Source organism: Battus philenor, unplaced genomic scaffold, assembly GCF_028537555.1.
Source record: "Battus philenor isolate CCGP_79_NKW_IND1 unplaced genomic scaffold, ilBatPhil1.0.hap1 SCAF_5, whole genome shotgun sequence".
Classification (NCBI taxonomy): domain Eukaryota; kingdom Metazoa; phylum Arthropoda; class Insecta; order Lepidoptera; family Papilionidae; genus Battus; species Battus philenor.
Window position 1 is genome coordinate 13,697,317 of NW_027181715.1, and position 20,326 is coordinate 13,717,642.

Here is a 20,326-nt window from a genome sequence, read left to right on the forward strand (position 1 = left end):
TGTGGAAGATCACGAAAAACTAATACAAGTCTTCGTCAACCGCTGCCTCCACTCTCTGTATTTACTGGTTTTATACCAATGAGAAACTACCTATCTCGAAGAATTGCTCGTTTGAATTGACAGAGCTTCAGAGTTAAGTGAAGACCTGTCAACAGAGGTCAATACCTAGAAGTGGGCTTCTGTCCCCTGATAAAATGATGATTGGCCCAAGTAAATCATCAACACTGATCTATGAGGATGCTACGAGACACCGACAGATCAAACGTCGGTACTGGTGTTATATAGGACTCACGCTCCGAAGGGACCACCACCACATACCGAGTCAAACTCTAGACAGGAGCCTCCCAAACAAATCGCAAGTGTGGTCGTTCTAACCAGTCCTAACAGACGATAATTTCAAAGACGGAACGAATAAGGTAGACGTGAACATAGTTGAAACACGAGGCTTGTGAATGAAGACATGAGGGATATAGGAACTTAAGTAAGCTATCTGTATCATGAAGATTGTTAGCCGATAAACAATTTAATGATTTTAATTTTTATTAATTTGATTTAATATGATAAAAATTTTTCGATTTTCTACTAATTCACAAATATATTTATATATCATAGTCAAACTAATATGTGACGTATGTAAAAAGTATATTTAATACTTATTAACACTCAAAAACAATTCTATTGTTAATAATAGAATTCTTCTAGAACAGTCTCGTCTCAACATTGTTTATAGGATTATACAGATGTATGTTGTGTTAAATTTTTGTGATCATCCATCATCTACTTTGTGAAAGGAGCCCCAGGGGCCATCAGTTCTGCGTCTTTAACTTGCCCAAACGCTGCGCTATGTCAGTACAGTATGGTACTGTATAAGTAAGGTAAGGAACCAAGTGATAACAACAAGAAAATATTTAATAATAAATTGAACAAAATTGTAATAAATATCGAGCAATCTATTGGCGTCGCTTGTGTCATGAATCGTGCGGTTTAAGACCGTTAAGTCGATACCCTGTTAATAATTTATCAAACCGTAAAAAAGCTAAATCTGTGACCGAAACATTTTCATTGATTACTTCAAGTATCTACACATCAATTTCCAATACGTACATATTCTGAGCTTCGAGATAAATACACATATAATTCTTAAAAGTTGCACGAGCAGCGATTTAAAATATTAGTTAAAAATGCTAAAACATGGCAACATCACGAAAGAACGGTGATTGATATTTTATCTACAAAGTTAATTATTAAAATGCAATGATTATTATTATTAATAATGAAATTAACCCATTTGCATCATATGAGTATATACACTCAAATTTCCTGTTCACTACTACGACAGCGTATATAAAATATAAGCGACTGCTTTTTGCGTTGAAATCAAAATTACTAATAACACAATTTATAAAAAACACACAGAAAAGCAAAATTGTTAAATTGCTTTGATACAATTATATATTATTTTACTTTAGTTTGTTGGTAATTATTCATAACCTAAAAAAATGGAGGGAAATTTAGCAGAATGAAAGTTGTGAAGGAGCTATATGCTATATGCTATTTCGCATTTAAATATTATGTTGCACAAATATACTAATAATATAATGCTAAAATATGATTTTTTTTAACAATATTACATTTAAATTTAAAAAATCGGTGATGTGGACTTTTCTTCATATTTCCGTGTGATGTAAATGGGTTAAATGACATTAAATATTCTTGGGAAATAGATCGACTTGTACAGTTTATAATCTGTGGCAGTGAAGCTTTGAGGCGCATATTAAAGTTCGTGTCGAGTTGTTTTGGTCCCGAGTGTCGTGCCTCCATTGTATAAAACGAGTTTTTTTATAGTATCATTAATTTTAATATGTAAAACTTAAGAAATATCAATATTCCTTAATTATCGTAAAACGTAAAAAATCTGTGGTACGTTTAAAATTATGAATTCATAATTCTTTATTCACTTCATTAACTACTAAATATTAATATCTTAAATTAATATATCTGTTCATTCATATATCTAAATCCAGGATAATTTAAAACTGGCAGTATACTAAATGTTATAAAAAATGATAAAAAAAAACAAACACAATTTCCGATTTAATTATGAAAAGTTAACATTTTATTATCGTATTCCTATTTTACATATTCAAAAATATCCTTTAAAACGTACAACATTATTTCTTATATAAATCTTTCGGCGCTTCCATTGGTATTTGAAAATTGTGTACAGTCGCGTACAGAACTGATATGTACAGTTGATAAATAAAAACATCTAATGTTTTGCAGTCGTATCGCCGAATGACTTCGCTCTTTTATACCAATTGAACAAAATAAGACATTTTAAATATATTGTGCGTCTTCAATAACCATTCTTTATATCGATGCAGATGTGTAACAAATGTGAAAATATTAGATTTAATTAATTAATTTAAATTTCTTATCGCTTTGTCAACCATCTGCGTCGAGATAAATTTTATGGCATATAAGAGTGAACATAGGTAAAATATGCTGTACTTGTAATTAAAAATAATAATTAATTAATTTTCAATGCATTGCATTATGACTATAAAACTATCTAAATTCATATTACGTAAACAATGCACTGCAAATTAAAATTTCATTTATATCCTATTGAAGTAAAGCTGAAGCCAAAATCAAAAATCATAAAAATTAATAATAAAAATAAAGCGTAATTATTGTAAAGTCAGTCAGTTAAAAGCTGCAAAACGAGTTAAAAAAAAAACTAAACGATAAAATACATCGTTACATTTCAATGTTACTAGCAAACTGGTTGCTATAGAAAAGTAATAATTCAAAAGCAAATCAGTCTCTTAAATTAAGATTACATATATGATTAAATTTTATGTACATTTAAAAACATTATTTCATATTACATCTAGATCTACGCGTGACGTCGCGCCAAAATGTATTTACAGATAAAAAATAATTCTGACGTTTGAAGTTGACATTGACAGATAAAAGACAAAGGATCGACGGCGCCACGCAGTAGTCCACATACATACAACTGTACTTATAAAAGAAAAACGTTAAAAAAACATACATTCGCTATCTAAATTTAATTAATAATTTACACAGATTATTATTTACAAAGAAGATCATTTCAATAAATACACAATTTGGCTGGATACATTCGTTTGTGACGCGGTCTCACGGCGTTCACAAGGGAGAAAAAAAATATCGTTTTTATTGTCAAACACTTCGAACACAGCTCTAGGGAGAGGGAGGCCATGGTTTAACTACGAAATTAGATAGATATACAACATAAGGACTTAAAATGAAAACTATATTTGCAATGGTGTTACGAAATAATGATAGATCGGTCTTAATAGTTCTGTCGGCGTTCGCGCCTTCACATATATCACAGTGGCGCGTTCAGTTCGCCCACTCGCCGCCGTGTCTGACTAGGCTGCCCTCTACAACCGACTTTCCATTCGACAACGTCATAGCGGACTTCAGATTGCCAATTTAAAAAACGTGGCGCTTTTCTTTCACGGTTCACCGTTGCTTTCAAATAAAATTGACATATTATTGATAAAAATGTTGAACAGGGTAATAATTTAAACGAATTTTCCACAGTTGGGACACAAGGCTTCATTTCGGAAACATAAAGCTCGATAACGTATATTTATGTGTAATAAATGTATTGGTTTGGATGAATATCATATTGAAATAATAAAAAATACTTTTACTTGTAATAGAACCTTTGAAAATTTATTTTTGGTTGATGCCGTCATCGGGGAGCGCAATATGCCTCCTGATCTATAAATCCTTCGCTGATATTAATCAGATAAAAGGTAGTTTCAACAAAGGTGTGCGATTATTTTACAAAAGTTTAAGTTCATCGTTGGCAATTGTAGATGACGCATCTGAATAATCAGAAAATTGTTTAAACCTAATGGGCACAGATTTTCGTTTTAATTTTCTGAAACAAATATAGAGTTGGTATCTACATTCGTGATTATTGTATTAAGTCATTCACTGTAGTTTTATTTTTGGTAGTTTTTCGCAATAATTTGTGATAATTTTTAGCAGTAATTTATGGTAGTTTTTTTATGATGTTTCATTTATCACACGATTCTACTATCATTCGTTTAAACGACTATGTCAGTGAGCTTGATTAGGTTTGTATAAGCACATCTAATAAGTCAATCTTAAACGAAGCAAGGGAGAAAAGGTTGGTGGTGATGGAGTCGGACGTTGTCAGAGAGAAAGATCTAGAACAAATCGGTGACGATGGTGCCAAACCAGGCGCACACGACGGGCAGTGCGTAGGTGAAGAGTGCTTTGGCGAGTGTGGGGCGATCAGCGGCGCCGGGCAAGGGCACGGGCGGTGCCCGCGTGGTCTCACTGGTGGTGACTGACGGTTCGCGGTCGACGTCAGGCACTCGTGCTCGAACGTCCACAGTATCTGGGACGCCCGCCGCGTCGGGCACGAACGGCGCGTCCGTGGTCACTGGAGGCCGCGCTTCTGTTCCAGCTACCGGAGTCACCTCGTCAAGTCGACTGTCGCCTGATCCTGCGAATACGCATAAATATGTTACAACTTCATTTCACTTATCACTTCAGCTATAAAACGTCTACTGCTAGATAAATGCCTCTTCTACAGATTTATAATGGAACCGGTTTATAGCAGCACGTTTCCAATACATTCCGACGACCTTAATAAAGGTCACCTGTTTACCTTGAGGATGGTCATTCTAGGTAACTGCTGGACCATGATCTCCAACCTTTGCTATGAAATCGTATCAGGAGTAAGAGTTAGTCCGTTGCAAATAAAAGAAGTCCAGATAGCAAAATAATTTAGAAAAACACAAAAGTTAGTATTGGAAAGCAGGATATACACCAGGTATTAGGAGATCGTAGGTGACCAAATGCAGCCAAGTGGATTGGCGAGTTAAAGTGTCAGAAGGCAGTTGCCATATAGCACACAAGGCCGATTCTGACCCACATGGTGGACAGACGACCTTGTTAACATCTTCCGAAGATGCTGGATGCAGGTCGATTCCAAAAGATCCTATTGTAAATCTACAGAGGAGGTATATATAAATGATATGTCATTATCATTCAACGCTATGATGGATGTACCGTGAATATATATGTATAAAAACGCTAGGCCGGCGTGCAGCGACGATTCTCTGAAATCTTAACGCGAAATATCTCCAGCTCCTCACGTCGTATTACTTCTTAGTACTGACGATCGTCACACTTTTTTAAAAATTTATGGAGCACTATGTTTAGCCATCTCATTTATACCTATGAAAGTAAGATAGATATGTTTACGGTATTCTCGAAGGAAGGCGAAGGGAGGCGATGTATGATATGTAAGAATGAATAGGAAAGAATGGAAGAGAATGACAAGGACAACAGAGGAATGAATTAAAGATCTTAAGAATGACAAAAGGGGAGCGTGGAAATAACAAAGAAATGTGTAAGATTTAATGTAAATAATATCCCTGCATATACATGGCAGAGCAGCATGTATTGCCCCATAATCGAGGGTCTTAAAAGGAGTTTAAAAAAAATTGTGTGATGAAAGTACCTTCATGGTAATCGACGCTGACGTCCCGGTCTTCGTCGTCGTCGGGCAGGTTGTCCGTGTCGTCGGTGTCGTCGCCGGAGCCCGAGCCGGATCCTGCCGTCGACACCAAATCCAACGAGGACGCGGCTGTCTCGTGGAAATTACCTATAGACAATATATTTATTTGTAATGGTAGACTAAATTTATACAGGCATTCAACTAGCAAACAGGTTGTGTATAATTCAAAACATATACAGAGATAATAGGTTATAAATGTTTAAAGAAGTATATTTCGAATCACCATGTATATAAAAAGCTTACGTTGAGATATGTTACATTAATTATTTTTAAAGATTCAAATAAGTCCATAACTTCTGGCAATACAAAATCTGTATGAACAGATAGTAAACAGATATCAATTTTAATATGTAGTAATCTGTATTAAATTATTTATGGATAAAGTATACCATTAATTGACAGTAAAATTAGCTATATATTCACCACTTTAAAGTTTTATATCTTAATTAAACAACTCATGCCTTATTTACAGGCAATATCGGAACCATAAAACTGACACAAGTGTAATAGTGTCAGTTGAGTTGTATGTTACGTTACAATCGCTGTGTACTTCAAATACGTCATCTCTAAAAGCTAGAACATTGATTTACTAATGCCCTTGTTAAGCAAAGAGAATCAAGTAAAAGTCAAATAAAAGTTAACCCTTAAATGCATAATGATGTAAAACTGCATACCACTTAAATGTAAAATGAGTACTACACTTGAAAGTAGATACATAGTGTTTTATATCTGTAACATAAGGTTTTAAATAAGTGTAATAGATATTATATACAATTTTTCAAATTTTTACTGAATTTTTAGTGTATTTATCTGCAAGATAAATATTTTTTAAATTATAAATAAAAGTCATGCATTTAAGGGTTAAACTTTTCTGGCTCTATGGACGTCTTTTGCCATAAAAGACGCCATCATCGGTGCGGATTTAACGCGCATATATGTATGTATCGAAGTTTTCGATGAATATTATAATTCATTATGAAAAAAAATATTTTTTAATTGTTCATACATTATCTATTTCACTCCGTGTAAAAAGATTACTAATATTTTACAGTTTGAGCTATAAATAATATGTTTAGAGTATAGCGTGAAAGTATGTATGGGAAATCCCAGTGACGTCAGTTAGCCGCGCCGTCTTTACGGTATGTTTCGGCCACGAGTGTTTAGAGTCCAAAAGGTTAAAATTAATTTAAGTGTGAGGTAAGTGTGTAATAGAACCTTACTTTCATCTTTCCATTGGACCTCGACTCCGTTGTAGGCATCTTTTAGCCTGGCAGTGAGTGCTCGCAACACGTCTAGCTGCGCGCGCGCAACCGGCGACGTGGTGGCTGAGCCCGCGCTTCGCACCTCCGGGTTCGACGCCAGCGCCGCCGTGCCGTCTCCCGCCGTACTGCCCGTGTAACTGTAAAAAACAAAATAATTATTTTCATTAGTAAAATACCTCCAACACAATGTAGCGGTGCCGGCAAGACTACACGTGTCAAGCGATAGCGCGATGCAATGTGATACTAACGCCATCTATTAGCGAAGTAACAACGTTTCGAGATATTTATATATTTATAAGACACTAGTTGGTCTTTTGCACGCTTCATAGACTTAATAAACACCCCCTTAACCCCACTTGCCGGTAAAATTTCGTGAAATCCGTTCTTTACTGACCTCTACTCAGTGAACAGAATTTTTCTACCTAACTCCAAGTTTCTATGCTTTATGGTTCCAGAGATATCATGATGAGTCAGTCAGATGGAAATTTTTATGTTGCGGAAAAAGTTTTTTTGAAAATAATCGACATTTTTTCAAAGTTTATTTATATATAGTAGAAGTACATAGATCTAATTTTTTTCGATGACTTTTGTTGCCATCTCGTTCGTTATTTTATAAAGTCTAGAAACATGTGTAACATTTTTTTTATATCTGTTACTAACATTAAGTATACATGGCTATGTTTCTTATATTTGTGCACGTGTACCGTCATAATATTTACAATAAGTTCAGCATTCCAATTCAAAGCTGTTAGGTTAGTGTTATGTTGGGTTGTGTGTCAGTGGTCAGTGTACTGAACCCCATAAATGTGGGAGACCTATGTCCAGCTGTGGACGTTCTGTGGCCAAAATGATGTACCGTACCTGGACAGCGCGGAGCCGTTGTAGCAGGGCGCTGTGGTGACGCTCAGGGAAGTGCATAGCGCAGCGGGCAGCTGCACCCAGAAGCGACGGGAGCCGCGTACTCGCGCCCTTGTCTCCCTCATCAGTCGCTCCAGAACGGGACTTCCCCATTCCGCACCTATGATCACATCCATCAATAATTAATTTAACTTCTAATACAAGGTCTACTACTAGTATGAAGGTCTTTGACCAGTGTGTATACTTTATTATGCGAGTCGAAACAAGCGGCACTGTAATGCTGGACCGACCAATTTAATACACAGAACAAAACAGTTTAATAACAAACTCGCATCGCGGAAACATCAAGATTTTGAGCTGAAAAAAAAAGATACTAAACTTTGGTCTTAGCCAAAAGACCGAGAAGCGATGACTAATGTATGTTGCACTTGATCAATCTGACACATGGTCGTTAACGATGGAATTATTAAGAAGGTCCAAAGTCACTCGGAGATCATTACTGTACAAGTATGGTGAGGAGCCGGTCTCGCGCCGACGCGAGATGTCCTCCAACCATCTTTTATAAGCCAGTACGGCGTCGGCATCGCGCAAAGTAACATACAAACGTATCTCCACTGTGTTTGAACGTTCAACTTAGTTGGCGAACTATTGATGTTTAGTTAACTTTTATAAATTTTCTTATTCTGCCTCTAATATGAGTAGGAGAAAGGCTCCGCGACATCCCATAAAACGCGAGACCCGGCACTGATAGAAGTAATCCCTTTCGTAGTGCCGGTCTCGCGCCGGTGCGTGATGTTTTTGATTTATTTCTTCTATTTTAATTACCTTATATATCAGTGCAAATGGTACTTAATAATATTTGAATCATTTTTAAACAAATAAACAACAAAAAATAAAGTTTGCTTCTGACCGACTCCAATGTTTAAGACACTGGCAGTGAAACTGTTGAATACAATTATTCCGTTAAATCTTCAAGTAACGGCGTTCGACCTCTCACTTTGAACGTGCAATAATTCTTAGTCATCCAAATAACAAGAGGCTGCATTCCAGAGAAGAATAGATTGTATATTTATAATGCAATATAAAGTTTATATTATGTCGGCGCTGCGGTGCTCACGACGCTGTCATGTGGTTACGTGTGGGTCTTAGACAATGTAAGTTGCAATTCGCACTGCACTGGCGCAGTAATCAGAATAGATAAAGGCTATAAGCAACTGCGGTTTTCAAGTTGCGCTGATTACGGACTTACGGCCTATTCAATGGAATCTTTGAAGTTGTGTTTTAAATTAGAATTTCTATCTACCTTCAAGACTGAAAGGTTTGATAGAAGTCAAGAAATATTTATAAGATTTATATTATTACTAATTATCTCGCACCCGCTTTGCATAACCGGCATTGACTTTTGTGAGGCTTCAAAAATTCGTGGTAATTTTTAACTTGTCTTAAATGTTAGTTTTAACTGTTTACGATTCGATGTGTTTGCGAGCGTGTTTTGACCTGTTTTATATATGACGACATGTTTTTCGAATAACAATGTATGTGTCATACAATAGAAAACAGATTTAAAACTGCATTTTGATCCACCGAACGAAAGACAGTAATAAAATACCTAAATTGTAAATAAAACATATTTAAATGTGGTCACGTGTAGACAAGTCTTTATATTTAGTTATGTTTAATAACGCCTAGTGCAATCATCTGTCCCTTTCACTTGCTCACAAAGAATGAAAGAGGTCATATTCTGTCCGGCGAATAAAGAGAAGTTAATATTGGATGGCTTACCGTGAACGTCATCAGCTTTACTGGCGATCGGTTTCTTCTTCTTAGAGCCACGTTTGCCCTCGAATTCAAACGGCTTCATATAAATATCACCTCCAGCAGCGTCGGGCTCGGCGTCCCGCCGTCTCCTCTCATGCTCCTCGTAATCTGACAAGTCTATATGTCCTTTCATATACTGAAGGAATCCCTCTCTAGCTTTAGCCTGTTCGGCCATCTCCTCCGTCGCCTTCCGTATACCTTCCGGGCTCTGTAAACTCATAAGCAGAGGGTCGTTGTTGACCAAGCTCTCGAACGACGCTTCTATTTCAAAGTCATCGACGTCATTGTTCTTCTGGCTCCAGTCGAAGTCTGGAATGGAGCGGGCAAAACGACGCGTCCGGTCGGGAGCGAAGAAAGGTCCAGTACCGCCGCCACCGCCCAGGTCCGGCTTTCCACAGCCGGCGAATATCTTTTGCGATATCTCCTGATTGTGCTCCTGGAAGCTCATGATCGCTTCCGATATTTTTATATCTATCGGTTCCACGACCATCGCTATGTTGAAGGGACCTTGAAGGCGATCGGCTACCTTTTCCACCAAATCTAAAATAAAATGTCATTGCTGTTAACATTTAATATAATACTTTTTTTTTGTATGTCTTAGGCTTTTGATAAAGTTTCCACCATCGACCTACGGCAATGCTTATTTATGGTACTGAAGTGCACACTGACTTCCTAAAAGTAAAGGAGCCACTTGAGACACTGAAAGACAATGCGCTCAACGAGCAATGAAGTCGAGAGAACATCGTGTTTGAAATATGGAGATTCATAAATCAGCGGATTGGAAAGTTGAATTCACAGTAGCCAGGTCACAGTGCGCAGAAGATGGCTGTAGATACCACGGACTAGCAAGCGGAGCGTAGAATGTCCACATACCAGGCGGACATATAACCTTGTCGTCTTATAATTTTTTTTGCAGGCTTTCGTCCCATCCTATTTGAAATGTATGAAGGTATGTGTCCAGCAGGAGACGTCTTTTTGCCGAAATTATGGTCATTATTCACCAGGTCGACCGACGATATAATAAAAGTCGCTGGAAGACGCTTAATGCGTACAGCATAAAACCGGTCGTCATGACAATATTAGGGTGATGCTTTGGAGAATGACATTATGATGATGACTCACCGACGTATGAATCCCAGAGGTCTCCGAGGTCCGCGTGCGAGGGCAGGCAGCCGCGTAGCACGTTGTGACAGTAGCGACTGCAAGCCGGGGCTTGAATATCGCCACACGATCCGCAGAAGCGCAACCGCGCCCATGCGCTAGCACATTCGCGACTCAATTCCACCTGTGCATACGCAAATCATATTACTTTACTAGTTATCACGCATATATTAACTTTTTGCTAACAGGTTTTAGTTAAATTGTAAAAAAATAGCGTTAAAAAGCTAATTATCGAGTACCTTGCCAGGTTTTTCTTAATAGGATCAAAATTCCATATGCCTCGGTAGTCAATGTATTATTTATTTAAATGTTGTTTTTTATATTTTTGTCTTAACTTTACAAAAGTGCTTAGCAAAGCCTATTCGAAAGAATAAATATTTGTTTAATTGTTTATTTAATAATTATTTTCGGATATTCAATTGAAAAGTTCAAAAAGTAAAGGCAGAAATATTTTTGTTTCTAGTTTGGCAGGAGTGTCTATGCCATCGGCAAAGCGTCTATCAAAAGTTTGAACATCATTTGGTTCAGCCAAAACCATTTTTTGTATCTAAAACGCGTCAGTGCATAGTTAAAAATAAATTATGGCTTTCTTACAAAAATTCCATCAATGTCGTTCTTCCAATTATCATAATATATAAAACGTAAAATAAACGATGAAAGTAAATATTAATACTTAGTAATTTAGTCTGAAGATTATTCAATATACGCTGCATTGTAGATAGTTTCTAAAAATTATACAAGATGGCATTAGGGACGGTGTAACTCGGGATGGCGTAAATAGATGTCGCTAGCAATTGATTGCCTTACACTATTTATTGGTACGCAGAGAGCGTTGCTGCCCAACCTTTGGTAACTTGTTTATGAGCAATAGTATTCCTATAGAACTAATGTATAAAGTTTTAATTCTTTTGTGATTGTATCCTGGGAATTGAACACGCGACCGACGATCGGAAATCTCAGTCGTCAACCACTGTACTACCACTGCTCATTGCTCGTTTTAACTATTACTATTTAGTAATAAATGTTTTTTATATTATTAAATAACTGTTTTTGATCTTGCATACATATCATTGTGGCAGTGACTTTGTATCTACGGTTACTTATTCCTTATTATTCATTTTCTTAATAATACATTCTTAACAATGCTATTAAATTACTATTTTGTTTTCTTATGTCTTCTATCTTAACTTCATCATATCATTCTATCATAACATCAACTCAACCCACTTTCTTACATTATACAACAATTAAATTATATTCTTTCTTATGTTTCAATTTATTGACTAAAAAGTTGTTCAGTGGTGTGGTTTAATTTACATTTGTTTTTTCATATCTCATTTATGATTGACTTTTTACTTATTATTATTTGTAGTATTAAATTTATTATTTATTTCTACGTGTTAGTGTCTATCGGATTTTTTTTCCAAAGATATGTTTGTTCAGAAACAATGGAGTGACATTTACAGCTGCGTTGAACAAGACCTCCTTAAGACCGACTTCAAATTGTCTAACACTTAAGACACCGTCGTAATAAATATCTAGACACAGTTTTAAAATACTTGACAAGCGACACTAAATATTCTTTCAATCGAAGGTTACGTGAGACTTCTCTCGCTTCAATACTTAACAAGTGTGTGCGAATTACCTCACAATGAGCGCTTAGATTTCTAAACTATCGACTTAAAGTCATTGTAACTATCAAACGATTATCGACTTTAATGCTTAAAGTCAATGTACTGCAACACTTTAATCCAACCACGTTACATCATTAAAGAATTTCAACTAGCCTTGTTTTGTGGACTTTACTAATTCTTCAATATCTAAACTAAATGGAAGTCTGTAAATAAATGTAGGTATTCCGCGGGTATTACAAGAAGAAAGATCTTAGCAAAAACCTCACGTAAGTTACCTATCTCAAAGAGTTTTCTCGGATTATTAGATGATAAACTATAATATTGGACTACGAAGCCTAGATCTAAAATGAATGACACGAGTGTGCTCGAAGAATTATTTAATTACAATCCTGCTTTATAAAGTGTTTAGTGAAATACGTATACGTGAGTACGAAATACGATTGAGTCAAATCAAATCAAAATATTCTTTATTTGAACATCCTATTACAACCACTTTCAAATCGTCAGTTAATATAAAATGTCATCGTTCGATCAAATCTAGCTCGGAAGGTAGTTCTGCTGAGAAGAGCCGAGAAACTTGTTGCTCTTTACAGATATAGTTTTATAAATAATGCTTGATAATAATTAGGTTCCTGAATGAGCAACAACATTTAATTCCACACATTAACATCAGTATAGTATTCTAGGATATAATAATATACTGTTTTCAATATATTGTTTTTTAATATAGGTCTTATATCTCTTCAGTGGTGGATCTGAAATCGATTGTAGTTTTACTGAACATACGTATGCCTTGTGCTATAAATAATTTATTTAATTTTTGAAGACGAAAACTGGAAGTATATATCTTACTTTGATTTATTGTATTAATACCGTGTCTAACATTGTTTTTTTTTTTAATAATTTTGAATTACAATGGTTGACTTAATATCTGCCAAACTGCCTTTTATTTTTTTAATTGAAATACGACATCTTCTAGCAGTACGCAGGGACAGATAATAAAAAATAATTAATTTCAACAGATTTAATCCGAATTTCGAAAACGCTTTTTATTACTATACTATAATTACGTTAGCAATCATTTTTGAAATCATTGTATTTTGATAGGTTAAGTGGAAATTAGACACACAGTTAAAAACGGAATATTGCAGTTAGCGAGTTGGTTTAAAACCAAAATACCATATATCTAAAAGTTGTTAATTTAAAAAAAAAAAACAAGCAGACAATGCGAACTAAACATGACTCGGTTCCCATACAATATGCATTATGGTGACATAGAAAAAAAAACAATGTAGGATATACATATCATCTGCTTTGCAGGAAATTTATTTTTTGACGTTCAAGATAAATTGCGATGTTAGGGTTGTCAGAAACTATATTTCTATTCATCTATTTTGACCTGTTAGTATGTGATACTACCTACAGCCTTGGCAACCCTAAAAACATGTATTGCAAAGATTTACGTTAATAATTACTTATTTGTATAACAATATTATTCGCTGAAATAAGAAAGTGACATTTATAAGAATAGATAAGGGATTTTTACGACACATAAAATATCTGGAGAGCAGTAGCTCGGTGGTAAAGGACTGACTTGCGATCATTGGTCGTTGTTTCGATTCTCACTGACTGTTGATCACTGGAGAGATCAGGGAACGATACCACAATGGCAGAAACAATACACACCGCCGAAGAGAGGCACATATGGCGAAAGATAGTGCAAAATAAACTTTCCAAAAATGACCACGATCTCAATAGCGTGGTCTACGACACAGGCAAGAGGAAATCCTGATTATACCATTAAGATTTGACTATCCCTGCGAAGCTTCAATTTGCTTCTTAAAATGTCAGCATAGAGTCCCTCGTCTCGAATTTATATCGCGGTAATTAGAGGTCTAATAATTCAATAAACACATTCCAAGACGCACATGTTTCGATTATGGGAGGAGATACAATTATAACATAAATTTAATCGCGGATAGTGTGTCATTTGGCGCCATCCGTGGCGGACGGATGTTGAGTCAGCTAAGGTTGCGGATAGTGTTGCGACTGAGCGGGGAGCGTGGCGTGTAAAATGAGGCAAGGTAATTGCTCTTGATGTAGATGTCTTTAACAATTGGTCCAAGAATTCTTCAAGGCTTGCTCGGAGACTTATTTTGAGACGGCTTCTTCTCTCCCAAACCCTCTTAAAGCGAGTGCTTATCGCTATTCCTCCCACACCTCAGCAAATACTAAGAGTAGTGGACGAGACGAGTAAGTCTTTGAGACGATTTACTAAAATATAATGAACATAAATAAATGTCTATGTTTAGGACCAAAATTTATATCTCTCTTATCTTGAGACAAAATTGACATTCCAATTTATTAATAATATAAAGAGTTATATTAAAATAAAAAATAATAAATTTAAGTGTGTAAGATCTTTTCACGTGTATGTATTATGAAGTATAATATATTTAGATTTGTTATTATAATTTTGCAAATAATTTCTTATATGTAATAAAAAAAGTTAAAAAAATCCTTGAATAAAATCGCTATTATACACGCTAAGCTCATCACTAAGTCCGCAGTCTCACGCACGTTCCGCCAAAGTGAAGGCCAAGAATCGCCTTGAATATTGATTCGCACGTACAAAACACTGTGTTGCCAAAATTTGCATGACGCCACGGAACCGCTATTGTTTACCGACGACCCTGGGCGTTATGGTGCAGCGGCGGAGAATCCCTGATGAGGAATTCGATTATGGCAATGATGAATACCATATTTATTAAATATTAGACGTGTTCAAAATGAATAAGCGAATGAAGCTTGCAACAACCTGATGATGGCCACATATCTCCCTTCACATTTCGTTTTGGTGCCTATAGGACGAAGGCTTTCTCAGTTCCTAACTCGACGTTTATTTTAGTCGCGGTCGACAACAGGAATTAGACATCTTACGTCCTATTCTTCGGAAAACCATAAGAATTGACGGAATAAGACGTCCGGTGAAATGCCCTAGTATGCTTTTGTAGCGACGTCAACCAGCTATATTAGCTCGGTTTGAAACGAATAAAAGAAAATGCTTAAAAAGCGTTCGGGGATTATCAGCTTCGCTCTGAACTATAAAGAAGACTTCTATCTTAAACTCTCTTCGAGCAGGATCGGCCCTCATCCGAAAACGCGAAATGCCTTTGCTCTTTTCTCTTGAGACTGGTCATGCTTTTTGCCTTTAGTACAGCCTCTACTGATACTTCAGAAATGCCTTATTTCTGGACTAGGATCGTTCGCACGGACTTATTCTAACAAAAACATGTCTCTTGTTTCGGAACGGAAATCTTTTAGATACTAGACACCTTACCCTTTGGCGCAAGGATACTAAAACCTGGTTGTCCTCCATAACTTTGGCAATTAAACTTTCTACCGAAAGGACAGATGACCCAGGTATATCCCTGGAGAAATGTAAACAACTTACGTAAAAAATCTACAATAGCATAAATGGAATACATTTAAATATATCTATCAAATCATAGTGCTTAAAGCAGATGAAATCACCCGCGACTAGCGCTTGCTATTTATAAACTTGTGACTTCGCTTCGATGATTTACGAAGCTATAATTGTCGCACTAAGTCGTTAAGACGGAAGTCGACGGATGAGCGTCCACTCGTACCCGGGGCCACCTGTCACTTGTGTAGATAAATCTACTTTTATGACACTCACAGAGACGCGGGTCTCTTCGGTGATTTTGCGGTCTTAAAAATCCCGTTAAACCTTAACGTAAACTGTTCATTACATCCTACAAGGATAGGTTAAGGTTGGTAGTTAGTTTTTGGTGTTTTATTTATTTATTTAATGTTATTATCCTTAGTGGATCATCACTGTTTTATACCAGTGGTCACTGTAAATGTTGTCGTGAGAGGAAAGATATTCACCATGATGGCATCAATAAACTTAAAGTTGCGAGGATTCAAAACGTGCTCTGGTTTGACAATCGCTAACACAAGATGCGTAATCTAACCATTTATCTTTAGGTCTCAATAAATATTCATTTTACATTTTACCTCTGTTATTGCTTAGGTATACTTAAGAAAATTATATCTAATTATAGGTCTAAATACTTTGTAGATTAGTGTAAGCTTGCAGACGTTACTGACCTGCATCATGTTGCGGACTACGTCGGCTCCGGCCCACAAAGCCTTGTGGAAGGTGCGCGTGGCGACGAAGGCTCGCCGCAGCTGCACCGACAGCTTGTGGGGCACGTCTTCGAACGGCTGGATGTCACGCATGTGCTCATTCAGGCACCGCAAGTACCTGCGAATATAACATACGTCAACTTCTAACAACTATAACGCGTCACAAAGGACAATAGAATAGATAGAGATATTTGTTTAGTTAACGTTGGTTATGCTCAGGATCTAAATAAGAGAATATATGAGAAGAGAATATGAAGTGATAATATCATATTTTTCCTATTCTTAGAATGGATGTTTTGTTTGCAAGGTATATTTCGTTGCTTACTTGCTGATTCTCTGTAGAAATGCCTGCTGTTAGCCCGTAGGCTTTTATAGCTTTATCTAAACTGAGTTCACGTAGCGGAAGGGTCCGTGAACTAAAAATATATTATATTTCCTTACGTTTAAACGCAGACAGTTGGTAGGAGGATTGTCAGTATTTAATACTGATCTTTTTTATCTCAGCTGCAAGTCACAAGACACTCTTCTCTTATATACAACTATATTCACTGCTAAATGCTTTCCTATTTACAAATGAAAAACATTTTTAAATTTTTTACCATACTAATTTCTATACAATATAAAATTTCATATTTTTCATGAAGTCGCTACCCTATAGCATGTTATATAGAGTAGAAAAAAATTTCTGACATAACCCAGTCGATGGGTGAGTGGAAGGCAACAGGCAGGCCAATATTGCGCATAGAACAAATAAACTCTCAAGGCTAGTAAAAGACGCCCAGACACAACGTGAAAAGATGACCTTGTCAATGTTATGTCTTGCAAATGGCCGATCACAACCAGTCCTATCGGAAACCTATGGGTCAGCATCGCCTCCCTCATGAACGACGTCAAATGTCGCCCTTTATTTCCAGAATTCTTCAAAAAAGACTCGGAAGTAAGTCAAAAAGTATCGAGCAACATCCCAAACTAGTCGTGAATAGAGCAATGTAGATGTTATAAATAATAAGAGATAATCAAATAGCTATGATTATATAAAAATGAAATTAGAAAAAAAATACAACAAATAAAATCGATAAATTGAGTCAAAAGTGTGATAATATAAATAGCTGTGGTCTAGGAGTGAAGACGAGTGAAGGAAGAAGATGCACGGGAGATGATTTGAATGCGAAGAAAGATGGAGATTGTGAAGGACAAAAAAAATTGTAACGTAAGAGATTTTGAAGGATGAAAGTAGAAAATTAAATAAAATGAAAAAATAGTTTACCCGAGATGTAACGTCACTGTTCAACAGATGGCAATAGGAAACGATAGGTAGTCAACAAGGGCAGCCATATGAAAAAAATAAACTTATGGGAAAAGCCAGTCTTAAAGCAAATCTTAAATCGAAACACAGCGTTTCTATTTTCAACAATGAAGAAAAGAAAAATGTCCGTAAATATCTGGACTATGCAATGTACGCTTAAATAGCCATAACTGTAATTTATTGCCATTCGATAAAAATAAGTAGGCGCCGGGCGTCCGACATTAAAACACAATGAAGCTATTAAACTGTACGAAAAAATATATAAACGGCCCAATCAAAATCACATCACGTACCTTCTTAACATCTGGTGTACTGTGCAAACAATTCTAGTGCATAAATCTAGATGACTGAAGGCTATAATTGCGTGAGAAAAATCGCAAGCGGGCTACATCATCGTGGACTGTCCACGATAGAAAACAAAAACCTAATCCGATATTTTTCGCTAATGTAATAAAGCATAAATTAGCGTGTGAGAAATTGTCGTATATACATGCGAGTTGAACGCGGGTGTTGACCGACCTGTAAAGCGATTTATGCTCAAAGAACACGTAAACAAACGATCGGGAGCGATAATGGCGCATAAAGTGGCAACTGGGAGCGCTTGTGATAAAGCGCGCCGACCGACGCCCCATTCGTGATTAAACGTATTAAGATTACGTGGAATGGGGTTACGGTGGACTGGAGAAATTATCGCTTCGTTAATAACGTATAACGTTATTTATAGCATTAGCTTGTTATTGTTATTTATAGCAAATAGCTTGCGGCCACCAATCGATCATAAAAAAAATATCAACAATAATTACTGTGCATTGTTTTGAATATAGAATCCTTAGTTATTTCTTCTTACACCATTAATTTAATAATGTTATTATCTCGTTTATTTCAAATTAATAGGAATTGTCTGTCTGTCTAACGAATGGTTAGCAGATCAATTCGTACGAATAAACCTTTTTATGAGGGACAGTGATGTCAAAATATCGAAACATGGAGGCAACGAAATGTACAGAGTGTAATTTGTTTTAAAGAATGTAATTTAACAATCACCGTTTCATCCAAAGGACATCAACTGGTCAACACAGGCTTCTCTCATGGATTACCGTGATTTTTTAATAGCTTCCGAATTTTGGGACCTCCCGTTGGCAGTGATTTTGATTTCAATAAGTTGTTCAGTATAGTTTTAGATATTTTTCTTCTTCGATCCGTTACAATATCTGGCATGATATCTTTTCTTTACTTCACATTTTTCTCATTCTTATTGCTTTTATTTACATAACTTCCATGCATTGCCTTCCATCTTTCGCTACGTTTATTACCTTTTTTATATCCTTCTTTACATTTTCTTTTACATTTCTCATTTGATTATTCTTTAAAAGCATTTATTTACAATTATAATTTTTGATTATAATCATATTTATAAATAACAGATATTTAATACACCTGTTTATTTCTTTTCCCGACTTTAATTTTTATTAACATCTTTATTATAATTTTTGCATATTGAAACAAAGTGTGATTGTATCCTGCGTTCCTCATCAGGGAAGCGGTGTTGGCGCTGTCTATTTTGACTCCCAATTCTATTTTCAGATCTGTTCTCATGCCTCAAAATACTGGGCATTTTGCGATTGCTCGCACCACGGTCTGGTCCACTGTGCTTAAATCGTGTCTAGCTTGATTTACCGGAGCTGTAGCTTGCTTCGATGTTCAGGAAAAATATCCTCGTTACCGAAGCCATCTCACCTTCCATGAAGCTACTGTTCCATTTAAAGAGGGTTTCTTGTCTGAGTCAATGCTTGACCAACGAAATAGGGCACTTCTGATATTCTAGATTTACAGTTTGAATCGGTCTCCGACCAGAATTTTCTGACGACCTTATGGAGGTGGTCTGTCCGCCTTCTAAATGGAAGTCTTACTCTGCTCTTACAAGTCCATGGTATCAACGTCAAAACATTACGTCCGGCGGCTATATGTTGTGTTCAAATGGCTTGACCAGTACGATTTCAATATGTCAATCCCGATGGACTACGGTTACATGGAGGTATAGATAATGCTATCTATATTTATATATTATCGTTATTAATAAATAACGTTAGCCTCAACGCGTATCGAAGACATTGAACTGGGTTTTTTTTTAATGATGAAATATTCTGTCACAGTGTTTTTGTGTAACAAGGGTTTTTCCTTTGTACATGATAAAACCGGGACTTACCAACCGCATGTAATGTATTAAATAAAAATATGATTATTATTCGATAAATTTGCTAATTTTAATTAAGAAGTAAGATTCCGATAACGCCGTTTGAAATTATTCTGAGAAATCGAGCCTTATCTGTAATTGTTTTTGCACGAATAAACTATTTCTTTTTCATCATAGAATATTTTGCAATTTTTATACTAAAGAATAGAGTAAAAACGTTTTTATTTGCTGCTCAATGTAGGGTCAGTCATATTGGGCAGCAGGGTAACTCAAAGATCAAACCCTATACTATGTTATCTATATGTA

The 20,326-nt window shown here is 36.0% G+C and overlaps 1 protein-coding gene and 1 pseudogene across 1 annotated transcript in view; both read right to left on the minus strand.

Annotated features, from left to right (window-relative positions):
* Nucleotides 1–4,137: 4,137 nt before the first annotated feature.
* Nucleotides 4,138–20,326, minus strand: part of dlp (dally-like) — a 150,281-nt gene continuing 134,092 nt past the window's right edge. Inside the window, exons 5-11 of the mRNA XM_068772456.1 lie at nt 16,482–16,638; nt 10,675–10,837; nt 9,517–10,092; nt 7,738–7,894; nt 6,835–7,013; nt 5,558–5,701; nt 4,138–4,534 (exon numbers count right to left, since the gene is read on the minus strand). Coding sequence (XP_068628557.1) covers nt 4,233–4,534; nt 5,558–5,701; nt 6,835–7,013; nt 7,738–7,894; nt 9,517–10,092; nt 10,675–10,837; nt 16,482–16,638 — 1,678 coding nt within the window. The 3' untranslated portion in view covers nt 4,138–4,232. The remainder of the gene's footprint in view (nt 4,535–5,557; nt 5,702–6,834; nt 7,014–7,737; nt 7,895–9,516; nt 10,093–10,674; nt 10,838–16,481; nt 16,639–20,326) is intronic.
* Nucleotides 7,982–8,144, minus strand: LOC137929984 (U2 spliceosomal RNA; annotated as a pseudogene).